The 20,194-nt window shown below is 35.5% G+C and overlaps 1 protein-coding gene across 4 annotated transcripts in view; it reads left to right on the top strand.

The window, feature by feature from the left end:
• The window catches only part of RBM41 (RNA binding motif protein 41), a 62,376-nt gene that overhangs the window by 37,119 nt on the left and 5,063 nt on the right, over window positions 1–20,194 (top strand). For all 4 annotated transcript variants that reach the window (XM_070605163.1, XM_070605160.1, XM_070605162.1 and 1 more), the window contains one exon: window positions 19,685–19,832. In XM_070605163.1, the coding sequence (XP_070461264.1) occupies window positions 19,685–19,832 (148 nt within the window). The remainder of the gene's footprint in view (window positions 1–19,684; window positions 19,833–20,194) is intronic.

Genomic DNA, 20,194 nt, shown 5'->3' with positions numbered 1-20,194 from the left:
TGTGGGAGAGGGGAAATTATCCAATCCCAGACCCCTGTAGCCTTTTTGTCTCATCTCAGAGAGAGAGAGAGAAAGCTGTGAAACATTTATACAGGTTACAAACTGGGGACACAGACACACTGAAAGAATGAGACTTAATTATAGAATTGTAGAATGTTTCCGCTTACCCCACAACTTACTACTACCACATCAACAGGGCTTCACTATAATAACTGTGGATTACAGCTGAAAGGCTTGCAAGGCTCAGACTCTATTCAAGAAGTGTATAGGGAAAGCCAGAGAAAACAGGGGAGATAAAAACAAGGACATTAGAGGAAATTGAAACCTCTGACACCTACAGCTAGAGCAAACATTAAACACAGCCCAACTCCTGGCCAGATTAACATGAAACCGCGCACTAATGGCCTGTTTACCTCAGTTCCTGTTACATTATGCATCATATCTGGCTTTCAACAAAAAAGAAATTATAAGGCATGCTAAAAGAAAAACCACAGCCACAAGAAAGAAAACATGCATCAGAGCCAAACTCAGATACGACACAGGTTTTCGAATGATCACATATATGGAATTTAAAATAACTATGATTAGTATGCTAAAGAGTCTATTAGAAATAGTATACAATATGCAAGAAACGATGTGTAATGTAAGCAGAGAGATGGAAACTCTAAGAAAAAATCAAGAAGTGATGCTAGAAATCAAAAACACTAATAACAGAAGTGATGCCTTTGATAGGCTCATCAGTAGATCAGGTACAGCCAAGGAAAGAATCAGTAAGCTTAAAGGCATGTCAATAGAAACTTCCCAAACTGAATTGCAAAGAGAAAAAAAGACTGAAAAAATGGAACAGGGTATCCAAGAACTATGGGACAATTTCAAAAGGTGTAACGTACACATTTTTGGAATACCAGAAGGAGAAAAGGGAAAGGAGCAGAAGAAGTATTTGAAGTAAGAATGGCTGAGAATTTTCCAAAATTAATGACTGACACTAGAAAACAGATCCAGGATCTGAGCAGAGATAAATACCAAAAAATAAACCTAAGCATATCATCTTCAAACACAGAAAACTGAAGACAAAGGAAATCTTGAAAACAGCCAGAGAAAAACACTTTTCCTATAGTAGAACAAGGGTAAGAATTACATTGGATTTCTCATCAGAAACCATGCAAACAAGAGAGTAGAGTGAAATATTTAAAATTTTGAAGGGAAAAAACCACCCACCTAGAATTCTATATCCAGCAAAATGATCCTTCAAAAGTGAAGGAAATGGGCCGGCCCCGTGGCCGAGTGGTTAAGTTTGCACGCTCTGCTTCAGCGCCCCAGGGTTTCACTGGTTCAGATCCTGGGTGCGGACATGGCACCACTTGTCAGGCCATGCTGAGGTGGCGTCCCACGTGCTACAACTAGAAGGACCTGCAACTAAAGTATACAACTATGTACTGGGGGGTTTGGGGAGAAAAAGCAAAAAAAGATTGGCAACAGTTGTTAGCTCAGGTGCCAATCTTAAAAAAAAAGTGAAGGAAAAATAAAGACTTTATCAGACAAAAAAATAACTGAAGAAATTTGTCACCAGTAAACCAGCCTTATAAGAAATGTTTTTAAAAAAAGTTCTCCAAAGAAAAATGATGTACATCAGAAAATCAGATCTCTATAAAGAAATGAAGAGCATAGGAGAAGGGATATATGAAGGTAAAATAAAATCTTTTATTTTCTTATTTTAAGTGATCTAAAAGAGTTCAAAGTAATAATAGCAATGAGTTAGGTAATTTTAGCATATATGGATAAGTGAAATGAATAGCAGAAATGTTATAAGGGGTAGAAGAGAGGAATTAGTATGTGGTATATATAACTGTTGTAAGGTTTCTGCACTACCTGTGAAGTGGTATAGTGTTATTTGAGAGTGGACTTAGAATAGTTGTAAATGTATATTGCAAACTCTAAGGCAACCACTAAAAATTAATAAAAAGTGTAATTGATAAGCTAAAAGAGGAGTGAAAGTGGAATCAGATAAAATTATACCCATACTCTAAAATCTTTTCCAGAAAATAGAAGCAAAGTGAACACTTTCTGACTCATTTTATGAGACCAACCTTAATACCAAAACCAGATAAAGACATTACAATAAAGAAAGGCTGCAGACCAATATCTCATGAGCATAGATGCAAAAATATTTCCTAAATATTAGGAAAATCTAAATATTTTATTGAAATTTTTTATTATATTTCTTTTTATTTATTATTATTATTATTATTATTGTGTGTGTGAGAGAGAGAGGAAGATTTGCTCTGAGCTAACATCTGTACCAATCTTCCTCTACTTTGTATGCGGGATGCTTCCACAGCATGGCTGATGAGTGGAGTAGGTCGGCACCTGGGATCTGAACCCACGAACCTGGGCTGCCGAAGTGGAACAGGCAGAACCCTAAGTACTTGGCCACAGGGCTGGCCCCTAATTGAAATACTTTCATCGAAAAGTTGAGTTATTAGGAAATCAAATCCAACAATGTGTCCAAAGAATTATATATCATGATCAAATGGGATTTATTCCAGGTATCTAAGGCTGGTTCAACACTTGAAAATCAGTGTAAGCCATGGCATCAAGAGACTAAAGAAGAAAAATCACGTAATTATTTCAATTGATGTATAAAAAGCATTTGACAAATCCAACACCCACTAATGACAAAAATTCTCTGCAAACTGAGAAGAGAGAAGAACATCCTCAACTTGATAAAGAATATTTTCAAAACCATACAACTAACATCATACTTAATAAGTGAGGATAACTTATAAGTGAGGATAGCAACGTTGGAGGATACAAGGTTTATATACAAAGGGCAATTGCTTTCCTATATAACAAGAAATGAGCAATTGAAACTGAAATTAAAAACACAACACTATGTACAGTAGCACCACAAAATAGTGAAATATTTGGGTATAAATCTAACAAAATATGTGTAGGTTCTATATGCAGAAAACTATAAAACCCTGGTGAAAAAGAAAATCTAAATAAATGCAGAGATATCCTGTGTGCATGGAATGGAAACCTTAATATTGTTAAGATGCCAATTCTTCCCAAATTGACATAAGGATTCCACATAGTGCCAACAAAATTCCAGCAAACTATTTTGTGGATATAGACAAACTGATTCTAAGTTTATATGGAAGGACAAAAGATCCAGAATACCCAACACAATACTGAAAAAGAAGAATAAGAACAAAGTTGGAGGACTGATACGACTCAACTTCAGGATTTACTATAATCAAGTAGTGTGGTGTTGGTGAAAAAAAGAAAAGACACATAAATCAATTGAACAGAATAAAGACTCTGGAAATATACTCACACAAATATAGTGAACTGATCTTTGACAAGAGGGCAAAAGCAATTCAATGGAGAAAGGATAGTCTTTTCAACAAATTGTGCTGGAACAACTGGATGTCCACATGCAAAACAATGAATCTAGACACGGGTCTTAGATTCTTCCAAAAGATTAACTCAAATGGATCATAGATCTAAATGTAAAACACAATTACATAAAACTTCTAGGAGAAAATGTAAGTGACCTCATGTTTGGTGATGCATTGATAGACACAACATCAAAAGCATGATTTATGAGAAAAAAATTGATGTCAGACTTTATTAAAATTATAAAATTCTGCTGTGTGAAAGACACTTTTAAGAGACTAAAAAGATCAGCCACAAACTGGAAGAGAATATTTGCAAAACACTTGTCTAATAATGGCCCTGTATCCAAAATACACAAAGAACTCCTAAAACTCAACAGTGGTACACAAACTATCTGCTTAAAAAATGGGCAAAACAACAGACACCTCACCAAAGACGTTATATACATACATGTCAAATAAACATATGAAAAGGAGCTCATCATCATTTGTCATCAGGGAATTGCAAAATAAAACAATAATGAGATGCCATTGCACACCTATTAGAATAGCAAAAATTCACAATAAAATTGACAATACCAAGTGCTATTGAGGATGCTGAGCAACAGGAACTCTTATTCATTGCTGGTGAGAATAAGAAATAGTACAACCTCTTTAGAAGATAGTTTGGCAGTCTCTTACAAAGCTAAACGTTGTTTTACCATACAGTCCGGTAATTGTGCTCATAGTTATTTACCCAATTGATTTGAAAACCTATATTTATACGAAAACCAGCATGTGAATGTTCATATCAGTTTTATTCATAATTGCCAAAAACTGGAAGCAATCAAGATGTACTTCAATAGATGAATAGAATCACTCACCTGTGCTACATCTATGCATTGGAATATAATTCAGCAATAAAAAGAAATGAGTTATCAAGCCACAAAAAGACATAGAGGGACTATAAATGCATATTAATAAGTGAAAGAAGCCAATGTGAAGACTACATATTGTATGATTCCAATTATATGACATTCCAGAAAACGCAAAACTGTAGAGACAGTACACGACCAGTGGTTGCCAGGAGTTTGGGGAGAGTGAGAAAGAAAGGAATAGGTGAAACACCAGGGATTTTTAGGGCAGGAAAATTATTTTGTATGATACTGTAACGGTGGATGCAAGACGTGCATTTGTCAAAACCCATAAAACTGTACAGCACGAAGAGTGACCCTTAATATATACAAATATTAAGAAATCACTTGAGAGGTTGGGGAACCCCAGGAAAGAATGCAGACTGTGACAAGAGAATCTAACTGTATTACAAATATATGAAGCAGCTTCAATGAAGGTATGGGGGGAAAGGTGCTGACCTAAGTATGTTTGGAAATGTGTGGAATCTGGAAGACTAAAGGCAAACAGAACTGTGCATAATCACTGTACCCTAGTGGGTAAGGTTGTGTCGCATAGGGGTACTGGTTAGCAATCCCAATACTGATAGACATGTATAATGAAATGGAGCAATTAAGTAAATGGATGGCAGATGGTGGGAGCCCGGTTTCTCACTGTTGGAATTTACAGATAAGCAAAGGGAGGAAGCTAGAATGATCCATGTGGTAATGGTTTAGAGTTGGAGACATCAGTATGAATTCCTGTTTAATTTAATATAGATGGTTACATATAGAAATATTTATAGATATGCATATATACGCAGGTTAGTATAAACATATAGTTTTTTCTCTGTCAGCTAGAAGGATCTAAATTAAATGACGCTCCGGTAGCAACAAACATGTTCAGCACCCAGATCTTAGTTTCTAATACCCTTCTCTAATAAAAGGAACCAGAGCTCCGAGCTCCTTGGAGAAATGGCTGATTCTAGTACTGGGGCAGAAAATATACAAGCTGAGCCTTAAGCATTTTGTAGTGCCGGAAAGTAAGGAAGTGCTAAAAACAACAGCATAAAATAATTGTTGGGCATATGTCAAAGGAACACAGGAGTCAACTGAAAGAATTTCCAGTGACCAAAACTGGAACAATTTGTGCAAGAAACTAAGTAAGTTAATGTTAGATTATAACCCAAAGTATAGAATAAATATCTGAGTCCCTACTGATAATAAATAAAATGATTGAGTAAATCAATAAATAGGGGAGAGGAGATAAATATCCCATGCAGAAGAATTCTAAATAATTTATGTAGATGCTCCACCTCAAGGTAGGGGAACATAACTGCCCACTCCTTAGTTTTGAGCAACTCGTAGTGACTTCTTTCCAAAGAGTACAGTATGGAAAGGCAGAAAAAAAAGAGTAACATTACAGTGTGGAAACCTAACAAACACTGCCTCAGCCAGGAGATCTAGGCCAACATCAACAGTCATCAGTCACGTTGATAGTATGTATGTGATGTGATCAGAATTGCACTTTTCCTCTGTGGTCTTCCTCCTAGTAATCCGTAACCCCAATCTAACCATGAGAAAAACACCAGAAGAATTCTAGTAGTGGGGTGTCCTGTAAAATACCTGACCAGTACTCCTCAAAACTGCCAAGATCATTAAAAACAAGGGAAGTCTGAGAAACTGCCACAGCCAAGAGGAGCCTAAAGACACATGAAAACTAAATGTGCTGTGTATCATGGATACAATCCTGGAAAAGAAAAAGGACATTAGAGAAAAACTAAGGAAATCTAAATAAACTATGGACTTTAGTTAATAATAATGTATCAATATTAATTCATTTGTTTTAACAAATCTACCATAGTAAGGTAAGATGTTAATAATAGGGGAAACTGGGTGTGGGGTATATGGCGACTCTTTATACTATCTTCTAAGTTTTTCTAGTAAATCTAAAACTTTTCTAAAAAATAAAGTTTATTTTAAAAGAATTTAAAACGAGTAGCTGTGGAAGAATGCATACAGTATAGTACCATTTATATAAAGTTCAAAAAATGCAAAACAATACTGTGTATTGCAGGGGGATACCAGGAAGAGCTTTATCCTCTATTATCACTTGGAGTTTCTGTTTTTCTGTTTCACAGAAATGTTTATCTTGTTTTTGAGCTTAGCTGTATCTTTGTATGTATCTTAATATATGTGCATATATATAAATATATATGTATGTTGTGGATATATACATACGTACATACCCATGTATATGGATATATGTATGTATGTATGTATGTTTTTGGAGCAGAGAAGATGCATCCAAGCAAGAAGTGACCAAGCCACCTGGACCAGAAGTCCTCTTGATTTTTTTAAAATGTTCAAATCAAAGGGAACAATCTTAGTATGGATCTTTCCTACTTGGTGAGAAACTTGCAGTATGTTTCACATACCCCTTTCTATGGTTATTTAATTTGGTAATGTTCTCATGATGATTATTTCAAAGCTAAAACTCTAGATCACCTGAAATTACTTAAGTGAATCACAAATCAGTTATTCTATGCTCTTGCCTTTAAGATACAAGTATAGTTAAATGCTAAATATGTGAATATCCAGCTTCTAAGGACTTTGAGACATAGTCCTTTATTACAATGCTTAATATATTTGTTCATATGTTTCAGCAGTTAAGTCATTTAAATGGGCTCTGTTTTCTAGCTCTTTGCCTTTGCTGCTCCTGTCTGAATTCTTCTCAAGTTTCTTTAAGTTATAAAGGATATAACTTATGCTAGCTAATATAGAGAGATCTCTTTTTTCTCCATCTTTCTTTAATTGTAGTAAAATACACATAACCTGAAATCTACTCTCTTAACAAAACTTTGTACATTACAGTATTGAAAACTGTAGGCACAATGTTGTACAGCAGATCTCTAGAACTTTTTCATCATGTATGACTGGACTTCATACCCATTGAACAGCAACTTCTCATTTCCCTTTCCCCCCAGCCTCTGGCCAACCACCATTCTACTTTCTGCTTCAATGAATTTGACTACTGTAGTTCCACATATAAGTGAAATCATGCAGTACTTGTCCTGTGATTGGCTTATTTCACTTAGCATAATGACCTCAAGGTTCATCCGTGTTGTAGCATATGGCAAGATTTCCTTCCTTTTGCTGGCTAGTATTCCATTGTATGTATATACCACATTTTCTGTATCCATTCGTCCATGATGGACATTTAGATTGTTTCCACCTCCCGGCTATTGAGAGCAGTGCTGCAATGAACATATGAGTTTAGATATCTCTTCAAGATTCTGATTTTAGTTCTTTTGGCTAAGTACCCAGAAGTGTGAGTACTGGATTATATGGTTCTATTTTTAACTTTTTGAGGAACCTTAAAGTGGGATTGCTGTAGCAGCTGTGCCATTTTACATTCCTACCAACAGTGCACAGGATTCTAATTTCTCCACATTTTCATCAACACTTATTTTCTCTATGTGTTCTTTGAAGAAATGTCTATTTAGGTCTTTTGCACATTTTTAAAAATTGAGTTGTCTTTTTGCTATTGAGTTGTAGGAGTTCCTCGTATATTTTGGATATTAACCTCTAATCAGCCATCTGGTTGCCAAATATTTTCTCCCATTCTATAGGTTGCCTTTTCACTTGCTGATTGTTTCCTTTGCTTTGCAGAAGTGTTTTAGTTGATGTAGTCTCACTTCGTTTTCGCTTTTGTTGCCCGTGCTTCTGATGGAATATCCAAGAAATCATTGCCAAGGCCAATGTCATAAAACTTTTCTCCTATGTTTTCTTCTGAGAGTTTGAGAGTATCAGGTCTTATGTTTTACGTCTTTAATCCATTTTGACTTGATTTTTGTGTATAGGAGAAAATGAGTCCAATTTTATTGTTTTGCATGTGGATATCAACTTTTCCCAACACTGTTTGTTGAAAGGACTATCCTTTCCCCGTTGTGTATTCTTGCCCCCTCTCCTTGTTGATCAGTTGGTTGTGTATGTGTTGGTTTATTTCTGGGCTCTCTGTTCTGTTCCATTGGTCTATAGTCTGTCTTTATGCCAGTGTCATATTGTTTTGATTACTGTAGATTTGTAATATGTTTTGAAATTAAGTGTGAGGCCTCCAGTTCTGTTCTTATTTCCCAAGATTGCTTTGGCTATTCAGGGTCTCTGTGGTTCCATATGAATTTTAGGATTGTTTTCTCTATTTATACAGAAAATACTATTGGATTTTGATAGAAATTACATTAAATCTGTAGATTGCTTTAGGTAATATGGACATTTTCATAATGTTGTCTTCCCATCCATGAATATGGGACGTCTTTGCATTTATTTCTGTCTTCTTTAATTTCTTTGAGCAATGTTTTGTGGTTTTCAAAGTACAAGTCCTTTACTTCCTTGGCTAAGTTTTTTTTAATTGAAGTATGATTGACATACAAAAAATTGTGCATATTTAATGTATGCATCTTGATGAGTTTGAAGATAAGTATACACTGTGAAACTGTCACCATCTGCAATGCCCTAAACTTAACCATCACCTCCAGAAATTTCCTCCCTCCTTATTTTTTTCTTTTGATAAGAACATTTAACGTAAGATCTATCCTCTTAACAAATTTTTAAATATCCAGGACAGTATTGTTAACTATATGCACTATGCTGTACAGTAGATCTATAAGACTCATTTATCTTACGTAAGTGAGACTGTGTACCCTTTGATGAACATCTCCCCACCTATCCCTCCTCCCAGCCCCTGGTAAACATGATTCTACTCTCTGATACTATGAATTTGACTATTCTAGATTCCTGATATAAGTGGGATCATGTAGTATTTGTTCTTCTGTGTCTGGTCTATTTCATTTAGCATAATGTCTGCCAAGTTCATTTAAGATGTAGCAAATGACAAGATTTCCTGCTTTTTTAAGGCTGTATAATATTCCATTGTATTTATATGGTCACATGCTGCATCATTACATTTCAGTCAACGAGGGACTGCATATTTGATGGTGGTCCCATAAGATTAGTAACATATAGTCTAGGTGTGTAGAAGGCTATACCATCTAGGTTTGTGTAGGTACACTCTATGCTGTTAACACAATGACAAAATCCCCTGACTCATTTCTCAGAATGTATCTAACCCTATCATTAAGCGATGCATGACTATACACCTCATTTTCTTTATCCGTTCATCTGTCACTGGACATTTAGATTGTTTCTACGTCTTTACTATTGTAAATAATGCTGCAGTGAACATGGGAATGCAGGTATTTCTTCCAGATTCCGATTTCAGTTCTGTTCAGTATATACCCAGAAGTGGGATTGATGGATTATATGGTGGTTCTATTTTTTCATTTTTTGAGGAACCTCCATACTGTTTTCCATAGTGGTTGTATAAATTAACATTCCCACCAACAGTGCACAAGGGTTGAAATTTCTCCACATCCTCACCAGCACTTATCTTTTGGTTTTTTGATAATAATCATCCTAACAGGCATGAGATGATATCTCCTTGAGGTTTTGATTTTCATTTCCCTGATAATTACTGATAATTGAGCATCTTTTCATATGGCTGTTGGCCATTTGTATGTCTTTTTTGAAGAAATATGTCTATTCAGGTCGTTTGCCCATCTTTTAAATTTTTTTTTTTACTATTGAGTTTTGGAGTCTCATATATATTTTAGATATTAACCCTTTATCAACTATATGATTTGCAAATAGTTTCTCCCATTCTATCAGTTGCCGTTTCACTTTGCTGATTGTTTCCATTGCTGTACAGAAGGTTTTTAGTTTATATAATCCCACTTCTGTATTTTTGCCTTTGTTGCTTGTATTTTTAATGTCATATCCAAGAAATCATTGCCAAGGCCAATATCAGGAAGCTTTTTCCCTATGTTTTCTTCTAGAAGTTTTAGAGTTTCAGGTCTTATTTTTAAGTCTTTAATCCATTTTGAGTTGGTTTTTGTGTATGGTGGAAGATAGGCGTCCAATTTCATTTGTTTGTGCTAGATATCCAGTTTTCCCAAAACCATTTATTGAAGAGACTATCTTTTCCCCATTGTGTATTCTCACGCCTTTTGTCAAAGATCATTTTACCATACGTGTGTGATTTATTTCTGGGCTTTCTATTCTGTTTCATTGGCCAATGTCTGATGTTTTATGCCAATACCGTACTGTTTTGATTACAGTAGTTTGAAATCAGGAAATGTAATGCCTTCTGCTTTGTTCTTCTTTCTCAATATTGCTTTGTCTATTCAAGGTATCTTGTGAATGCTTATGAATTTTAAGACTTTGTTTTGGTTCTGTAAAAATTGCCATTGGGATTTTGATAAGAATTGCATTGAATGTATAAATCGCTTTGGGTAGTGTGGCCATTTTAACAGTATTAATACTTCCACTCCATGAATACGAAATGTCTATCCATTTATTTGTGTCTTTTTAAATTTCTTTCATCAGCGTTTTATAGTTTTCTGTGTACAAGTCTTTCAGCTCCTTGGTTAAGTTTATTCATAAGTATTTTATTCTTTTTTAAAATTTGATTATTTTATTGAGGTCACATTGGCTTATAACCTTGTGTAATTTCAGGTGTACATTATTATGTATCAGTTTCTGTATAGTCTGCATCATACTCACTACCAATAGTCTAGTTTTTATCTGTCACCATACATATGTGCACCTTTACCACTTTCACCCTCCCTTCACCACCTTACCCTCTGGTAACCACTATCTGTTCTCCTTATCCATATGTTAGTTTATCTTCCACATAGGAGTGAAATCATACAGTGTTTGTCTTTGTCTGTCTGGCTTATTTTGCTCAGCATAATTCCCTCAAAGTCTTTCCATATTGTTGTAAATGGCACAATTTTGTCTTTTTTATGGCTGAGTAGTATTCCATTATATATATATGCCACATCTTCTTTATCCATTCATTCATTGATGGGCTCTTTGGTTGCTTCCATGTCTTGGCTATTGTGAATAATGCTGCAGTGAACATAGGGGTGCATAAATCTCTTTGAATTGTTGATTTCATGTTCTTTGGATAAATACCCAGTAGTGGGATAGCTGGATCGTATGGTATTTCTATTTTTAATTTTTTGAGAAATCTCCATACCATTTTCGATAGTGGCAGCACCAGTTTGCATTCCCACCAGCAGTGTATGACGGTTCCCTTTTCTCCACATCTTCTCCAAAATTTATTTTTTGTCTTGGTAATTATAGCCATTCTGATGGGTGTAAGGTGATATCTCATTGTAGTTTTGATTTCCATTTCCCTAATAATTAGTAATGTTCGACATCTTTCCATGTGCCTGTTGGTCATCTGTATATCTTCTTTGGAAAAATGTCTTGTGCATATCCTCTGACCATTTTTTGATCTGGTTGTTTGTTTTTTTGTTTTTGAGTTTTATGAGATCTTTATATATTTTGGAAATGAACCCCTTGTTGGATAGATGATTTGTAAATATTTTCTCCCAGTTGGTGGGTTGTCTTTTTGTCTTGTTCATGGTTTCCTTTTCATGCAGAAGCTTTTTAGTCTGACGTAGTTCCATTTCTTTATTTTTTCTTTTTTCCCCCTTGCCTGAGGAGACATAATATTTGAAAAGATACTGCTAAGACTGTTGTCAAAGAGTGTACTGCCTATATTTTCTTATAGGGGTTGTATGGTTTCAGGTCATACATTCTAATCTTTTGAGTTAATTTTTGTGTATGATGTAAGATAATGGTCTACTTTCATTCTTTTGAATGTGGTTGTCGAGTTTTCCCAACATCATTTATTAAGAGAGTTTCCTTTCTCCATTGTATGTTCTTGGCTCCTTTGTCGAAGATTAGCTGTCCATGGATGTGTGGTTTTATTTCTTGGCTTTCAATTCCATTGATCTGTGTGTCTGTTTTTGTGCCAGTACCATGCTGTTAATTGCTATTGCTTTGTAGTATATTTTGAAGTCAGGGATTGCGATGCCTCCAGCTTTGTTCATTTTTCCCAGGATTGCTTTGGCTATTCAGGGTCTTTTGTTGTTCCATATAAATGTTAGGATTCTTTGTTCTATTTCCTAAAGAATGTCATTGGTATTTCATTGAATCTGTAGACTGCTTTATGTAATATGGTTATTTTAACTATATTTATTCTTCCAATCCAAAAGCGTGGAGTACCTTTCCATTTCTTCATGTCTTCTTTGCTTTCTTTCAATAGTGTCTTATAGTTTTCAGTATATAAGTCTTTCAACTCCTTGGTGAAATTTATGCCTAGTTATTTTATTCTTTTTTCTGCAGTTGTAAATGGGATCATATTCTTGACTTCTCTTACTGCAGGTTCATTATTAGTGTATAGAAATGCAACTGATTTTGTACCCTGCAACTTTTCTGTAGTTGTTGAATACTTCTAATAGTTTCCTGGTGGATTGTTTACTGTTTTCTTTCTTTCTTTTATTATTTATTAATTGCAGTAACATTGGATTATAACATTATATAGCTTTCAGATATACATCGTAATATATTTCGAATTCTGTGTAGATTACATCGTGTTCCCCACCCAAAAATTAATTATAGTCCATCACCTCAGATGTGAGCCTAATCACCCACTTTGCCCTCCCCCCTGCCTTCCCCTATGGTAACCACCAATCCAATCACCGTTGCTATGTGTTTGTTTGTCGTTGTTTTTATCTTCTTGTTATGAGTGAGATCATACGGTATTTGACTTTCTCCCTCTGACTAATTTCACTCAGCATAATACCCTCAAGGACCACCCATGTTGTCACAAATGACCAGATTTCATCATTTCTTATGGCTGAATAGTATTCCATTGTGTATATATACCACATCTTCTTTATCCATTCATCCCTTGAGGGGCACCTAGGTTGCTTCCAAGTCTTGGCTATTGTGTATAATGCTGCAATGGACGTAGGGGTGCATGTATCCTTATGTCTTTGCATTTTCAAGTTCTTTGGATCAATACCCAGCAGTGGGATAGCTGGATCATATGGTAGATCTATTCTTAATTTTCTGAGGATACTCCATACTACTTTCCATAGTGGCTGCACCAATTTGCACTCCCACCAGCAGTGTACGAGCGTTCCCTTCTCTCTATATCCTCTCCAACACTTACGGTTTCCTGTCTTGTTAATTATAGCCATTCTGACCAGAGTGAGGTGATACGTCACTGTAGTTTTGATTTGCCTTTCCCTGATAGCTAATGATGTCGAGCATCTTTTCATATGCTTGTTGGCCATCCGTATATCTTCTTTGGAGAAATCTCTGTTCAGATCTTTTGCCCATTTTTTAATTGGGTAGTTGTTTTTTTGGTTGTTGAGCTGTATGAGTTCTTTGTCTATTTTGGATATTAACCCCTTATCTGATATATGGTTTGCAAATATCTTCTCCTAATTGTTAGATTGTCTTTTCATTTTGTTGATGGTTTCCTTTGCTGTGCAGAAACTTTTTAGTTTGATGTAGTCCCATTTGTTCACTTGTCTTTTGTTTCCCTTGCCCAGTCAGACATGGTACTTGAAAATATGCTGCTAAGACAGATGTCAAAGAGCGTACTGCCTATGTTTTCTTCTAGAAGTTTCATGATTTTGGGTCTTACATTCAAGTCTTTAATCTATTTTGAGTTGATTTTTGTGCATGGTGTAAGATAATGGTCTACTTTCATTCTTTTGCATGTGGCTGTCCAGTTTTCCCAACACCGTTTATTGAAGAGACTCTCCTTTCTCCATTGTATGCTCTTGGCTTCCTTGTTGAATGTTAGCTGTCCATAAATGTGTGGGTTTATTTTTGGGCTCTGGATTCTGTTCCATTGATCTGTGTGTCTGTTTTTGTGCCAGTACCATGCTGTTTTGGTTACTATGGCTTTGTAGTATATTTTGAAATCAGGGAGTGTGATAGCTCCAGCTTTGTTCTTTTTTCTCAGGAATCCTTTGGCTATTTGGGGTCTTTTATTGTTCCATATAAATTTTAGGATTCTTTGTTCTATTTCTGTGAATAATGTTGTTGGAAATTTGATAGGGATTGCATTGAATCTATAGATTGCTTTAGGAAGTATGGACATTTTAACGACGTTAATTCTTCCAATCCAAGAGCACGGAATATCTCTCCATTTCTTTGTGTCTTCTTCAATTTCTTTCAAGAATGTTTTATAGTTTTCGGTGTATAAATCTTTCACCTCTTTGGTTAAGTTTATTCCTAGGTATTTTATTCTATTTGTTGCAATTGTAAATGGGATTGTATTCTTAATTTCTCTTTCTGCTACTTCATTGTTAGTGTATAGAAACACAACCGATTTTTGTATGTTGATTTTGTATCCTGCGACTTGACTGTATTCATTTATTGTTTCTAAAAATTTTTTAGTGGATTCTTTAGGGTTTTCTATATATAAAGTCATGTTGTCTGCAAAGAGTGACAGTTTCACTTCTTCTTTTCCAATATGAATCCCTTTTATTTCTTTTTCTTGCCTGATGGCTCTGGCTAGGACTTCCGATACTATGTTAAATAAGAGTGGTGAAAGTGGGCATCCTTTTCTGGTTCCTGTTCTTAAAGGGATAGCTTTCAGTTTTTCTCCATTGAGAATGATATTTGCTGTGGGTTTGTCATATATGGCCTTTATTATGTTGAGGTATTTTCCCTCTATACCCATTTCATTTACAGTTTTTATCATAAATGGATGCTATATCTTGTCAAATGCTCTGCATCTATTGAGATGATCATGTGATTTTTATTCTTCATTTTGTTCATGTGGTGTATCACATTGATAGATTTGTGGATGTTGAACCATCCCTGCATCCCTGGAATGAAACCCACTTGATCATGATGTATGATCTTTTTAATGTGTTGTTGTAATCGATTTGCTAGTATTTTTTTGAGGATTTTTGCATCGATGTTCATCAGTGATATTGGCCTGTAATTTACTATTTTCGTGTTGTCCTTGTCTGGTTTTGGTATCAGGATAATGTTGGCTTCATGGAATGAGTTAGGAAGGCTCCCCTCCTCTGCAATTTTTTGAAAGAGTTTGAGAAGGATAGGTATTAAGTCTTTGAATGTTTGGTAGATTTCACCAGAGAAGCCATCTGGTCCTGGACTTTTATTTTTTAGGAGATTTTTGATTGCTGTTTTGATCTCATTACTGGTGATTGGTCTATTCAAATTCTCTACTTCTTCTTCGTCCAGTTTTGGAAGGTTGTATGTTTCTAAGAATTTACCCATTTCTTCTAGATTATCCAATATGTTGGCGTATAGCTTTTCATAGTATTCTCTTATTATCTTTTGTATTTCTGAGGTCTCTGTTGTAATCTCTCCTCTTTCATTTCTGATTTTATTTATTTGAGCCTTCTCTGTTTTTCTCTTGGTGAGTCTATCTAAGGGTTTGTCTAGTCTGTTTATCTTTTCAAAGAACCAGCTCTTGGTTTCATTAATTTTTTCTATTGTTTTTTTAGTTTCTATTATGTTTATTTCTGCTCTGATTTTTATTATTTCCTTCCTTCTGCTGTCTCTGTCATTTAGATGGTAGTCGTCTGTGACTTCAAATTTTGTTTCCCGAGAGCTGTCATTTGCCTTCTGTTCTGCAGTGTTACTGTACTTCTTCATGATGTTTGATGAATTGATCCTTTGCCAGTGCATTTGTGTTAGTATCTGGTCACAGATTCCACCTGCTACTGCTGGGGTCGGGGTAGGGGCTGTTTCCTCTTCCCACCCCGTCTGCTCATAGCTGTGCCAGTAGGGCTGCTCTGCGTTCATGCAGGTTGAGCTGCTGTCACTCGATGGGGAGTGTTCGCACAGGCACGGCCATTGCAGTAGGTGCCCGTACCCGTGGGCTAGGCTACCACTCCGAAAGTGTTCATGTTCAAGCCAGGCTGCCCCTGCCTCCACTCACAGTTTTGGCGGCCACTGTATGAAGATCTGTGACCTGGACCACTCTTGCTGGGGGTGGGCAGCGCTCCCTTAGTTCTACTACTTCCCAAGGGTCCAGTCCACCCACTTTCAGATGTATAGCTGTGTGGATCTCTCAGGTATCCTGTTGTGCTGTGTAGGGAGTCCTCTGTTGATTAGTGAATATCCACTCAATTGTAACTTAGAAGAGAGAGACAAAGGGAACAACTCACTCTGCCATAATGCTGACGTCACTGTCAGTATTTCATTCTTTTTGATGCAATTGTAAATCAGATTGTTTTCTTGATTTCCTTTTCAGACAGTTCATTGTTAGTGTAAAGAAATGTTACTAATTTTTGTATGTTGATTTTGTATCCTGCAACTTTACTGAATTTGTTTATTAGTTTTAACAGTTTCATAGTGAGGTCTTTAAGGTTTTCTACACATAGGATCATGTCATATACAAACAGATAATTTTACTTCTTCCTTTCCAGTTTGGATGCCTTTTATTTCTTGTTTCTTGTCTAATTACTCTGGCTAGGACTTCCAGTTCTATATTGAATAGAAGTGATAAGAGCAGGCATCCTTGCCTTGTTCTTGATCTTGTAGGAAAAACTTTCAGTTTTTCACTGAGTATGAGGTTAGCTGTGGACTTTTAATATATGGCCTTTGTTATATTGAGGTAAATTCCTTCTATTCTTTGTTTGTTGGAACATTTTTATCATGAGAACGTGTTGGATTTTGTCATATGCTTTTTCCTGCATCTATTGAGATTATCATGTAATTTTTATCCTTCAGTCTGTTAATGTGGTATATCACACTGACTGATTTTCATGTGTTTAACCATCTTTGCATCCCAGGGATAAATCCCACTTGGTCATGGTGTACAATCCTTTTAATGTGCTTTTAAATTCAGTTTACTAGTTTTCAGTTGAGGATTTGTGCATCTGTATTCATCAGGGATATTGGCCTGTAGTCTTCTTTCCTTACAATGTCTTTTTCTGCTTTTAGTATTAGGGTGATGCCAGCCTGATAAAATTCAACTGGGAGTGTTTTCTCTTCTGCACTTTTTTGGAAGAGTTTGAGAAGGATTGGCATTAATTCTTCTTTAAATGTTTGGTAGAATTCACCAGTGAAGTCATCTGGTCTTGGGCTTTTCTTTGTTGGGAAGTTTTTCATTACTGATTCATTCTCATTACTAGTTATAAACCTGAACAGATTCTCTGTTTCTTCATAATTTAGTCTTGGTAGTTTGTACTTGTCTAAGAATTTGTCCTTTTCTTCTATGTTTTCCAATTTGTTGGCATATAATTGTTCATAGTAGTCTCTTATAATCCTTTTTATTTCTGTGTCATCAGTTGCAATATCTCCTCTTTCATTTCTGATTTTATTTGAGTCCTCTTTTTTTCTTAGTCTAGCTAAAGGTAGTCAATTTTGTTGATCTTTACAAAAAAAGCAGCTCTTGGTTTAGTTTAATTTTTTCTGTTGTTTTTCTACTCTGTTTTTTTGTTTATTTCTGCTCTAATCTTTGTTATTTCTTTTCTTTTGCTAACTTTGGGGTTAGTTTCTTCTTCTTTGTCTAGTTCCTTGATGTGTAGAGTTATTTATTTGAAATCTTTCTTCTTTTTTAAGGTAGGCATTTAACACTATAAACTTCCCTCTTAGTATATCCCATAAATTTGGGTATTTTTTTGTTTCATTTTTGTTCCTCTCAAGATATTTTCTAATTTCCCTTTTGATTTCTTCTTTGATCCATTAGTTGTTCAAGAGTATGTTGTTTAATTTCCACGTATTTGTGAATTTTCTAATTTTCCTTCTGCTATTGGAAGTGAGGTATTGAACTCTCCTAGTATTATTGTGTTGCTTTATTTCTCCCTTCGGGTCTCTCAATGTTTACTTATATATTTAGATGCTATGATGTTGAGTGCATATATATGTATAGTTGTTATATCTTCCTGGTGAATTGACCTCTTTATCATTATATAATGTTATTTTTTGCTTCTTGTAACGGGTTTTGTCTTAAAGTCTATTATGTCTGATAGAAGCATGGCCACCCCTGCTCTCTTTTGGTTACCATTTGCAAAAAAATCTTCTTCTATTTTTTTCATTTTCAGCCTACATGTGGCTTTAAATCTAAGGTCAATTTCTTGTAGGCAGCATATAGTTGGATCTTGTTTTTTATTCATTCAGCTACTCTATGTCTATGTCTTTGATTAGGGAGTTCAGTCCATTTACATGTAAATTAGGGAAGTACTTACTGTTGCCATTTATTAATTTTTTTCTGTTTTGTAGCTCTTTTGCTCCTCTCTTCCTCTCTTAATATCTTCCTTTATGTTTCATTGATTTTTTGTAGTGACATACTTTTTCCTTTCTCATTTTCTTTTGTGTATCTTCTATAGGTATTTTCTTTACGTTACAATGGGGCTTACTTAAAACATCTTGTATTTATAAAAATCTATTTTAAGCCAATAACAACTTAAGTTTAATCACATTTAATAGCTCTAATTTTTTTCTTGAATGTTCTTTTTCTATAGCATCCCTTTTCTAATAGCTAGAGTATTGTCTCTTATTTTTCTGAGGATGTTAGTGATAGTTTGTGTAGTTTTTTTTTTTCTTTGCATGGTTTCTGCTTTTTCCCATTTGCTTTCTTTTCTGTTTGTTCTGTTCTGTCTTTCACATTAGAGGCTTTCCTCAGATGCCTGATAATTGTACTCATATTTATGATTAGAGGTCAAAAAACGGATTGGAAACTCTGAGCCACATGAGTGGTCTTTGTTGAATTTGAGTTTCACTTTAAAGTCATCTGGCTGGTCCTTTTGTTGGAGAAATTCCCCATCTCAAATCAGTGTTTTTAGGTATTTCCTCTTGGGGATAATCAAATTCCTCAGAGGAGACTCTTCCAAACTCTTGCTTCGGAGGGGATACTACCAGCATTATAGGAGCTAAATGGGGGGAAACGTCTGGGCATTTCTCAGCATTCAGTATGCATTATTTCTCTTATTCTCCTTGCTTTCAGAAACAGAATTCACACTCTCAACTATGTCTGGCATCCCTCATGTTCAGAGAATGAACCTCCAGCATTCACCAGGATTGGGTCTGCCCTTTACACAGTAGCATATTATAGGGGAGGATATTTAAAGATCTAGTTGGTGTTTAAACAGGTTGCAACCTACCCACTTTATCTAAACCCCATCCTTTTACATCCATTTCCTGAGGTACTTGAAGCTATCAGTTATTGAACTAGTTGAAGATTCTTGGGTGTACATTGGGTTGGTTTCTGTCTTTCCCCACTGCTCGTTTAAGATTCAACTTTCTTAAATACATTCATCCAATTATTTTCCAGCCTCCAGAATAATGTTGCTATTATCTCCTTTTGTTGCTCTTCCTGACCTTGTAGATTTGTGTTTAAAAAAAAAAAATCCCTATGGTTTTAGAGAGTTTTCTGGAGGGAGTGAATTAGATGCATGTATTCAATCTACCATCTTTATCTGAAACCAACTAATTCTAACCACCATGCAATAGTTGCCTTACCTCCCTCATGTGATATTTCTGTTGATCCTCGGTTTATATTAGGTGTTATACCTGAAGAACCTTAGCCCTCGAGTGACCGAAAGAGATCTTGTCTCATTGTTCGCTCGGTTCCAGGAGAAAAAAGGACCTCCAATTCAATTCCGAATGATGACTGGACGAATGAGGGGGCAAGCTTTTATCACCTTCCCCAGTAAGTAGCTTCTCCTGGATAATTACTTAGTTGCAAAATTAGTTCATTAGAGACTACTTATACCCTCTCTACTTTAGATATAGCCCTTTGATTTCTCCATAGCACATGAGAAGCATGTGCTTGAACAAGCATATGGAAATAAGGGAAGAGAAGTAAGGAAACTATGTTTTCAATGTTCCTCTATCCTCTCTTCTGTGCTTCCTCTCCTCCATTGACTGTGCATGACCACCTTACCCCATCGTCCTCAATTATCCCCAATCATAGCACTTCCTTCTCACTTTATCAAAATTTACTTGCCCTTTGCTGATAATGGTATTTCTAGTCCAAGTTATAATTATATTATTTAGTAATGTATTGGTATT

The sequence above is a fragment of the Equus przewalskii genome, chromosome X, assembly GCF_037783145.1.
Source record: "Equus przewalskii isolate Varuska chromosome X, EquPr2, whole genome shotgun sequence".
Classification (NCBI taxonomy): Eukaryota; Metazoa; Chordata; class Mammalia; order Perissodactyla; family Equidae; genus Equus; species Equus przewalskii.
This window is presented reverse-complemented; position numbering and strand designations above follow the sequence as displayed.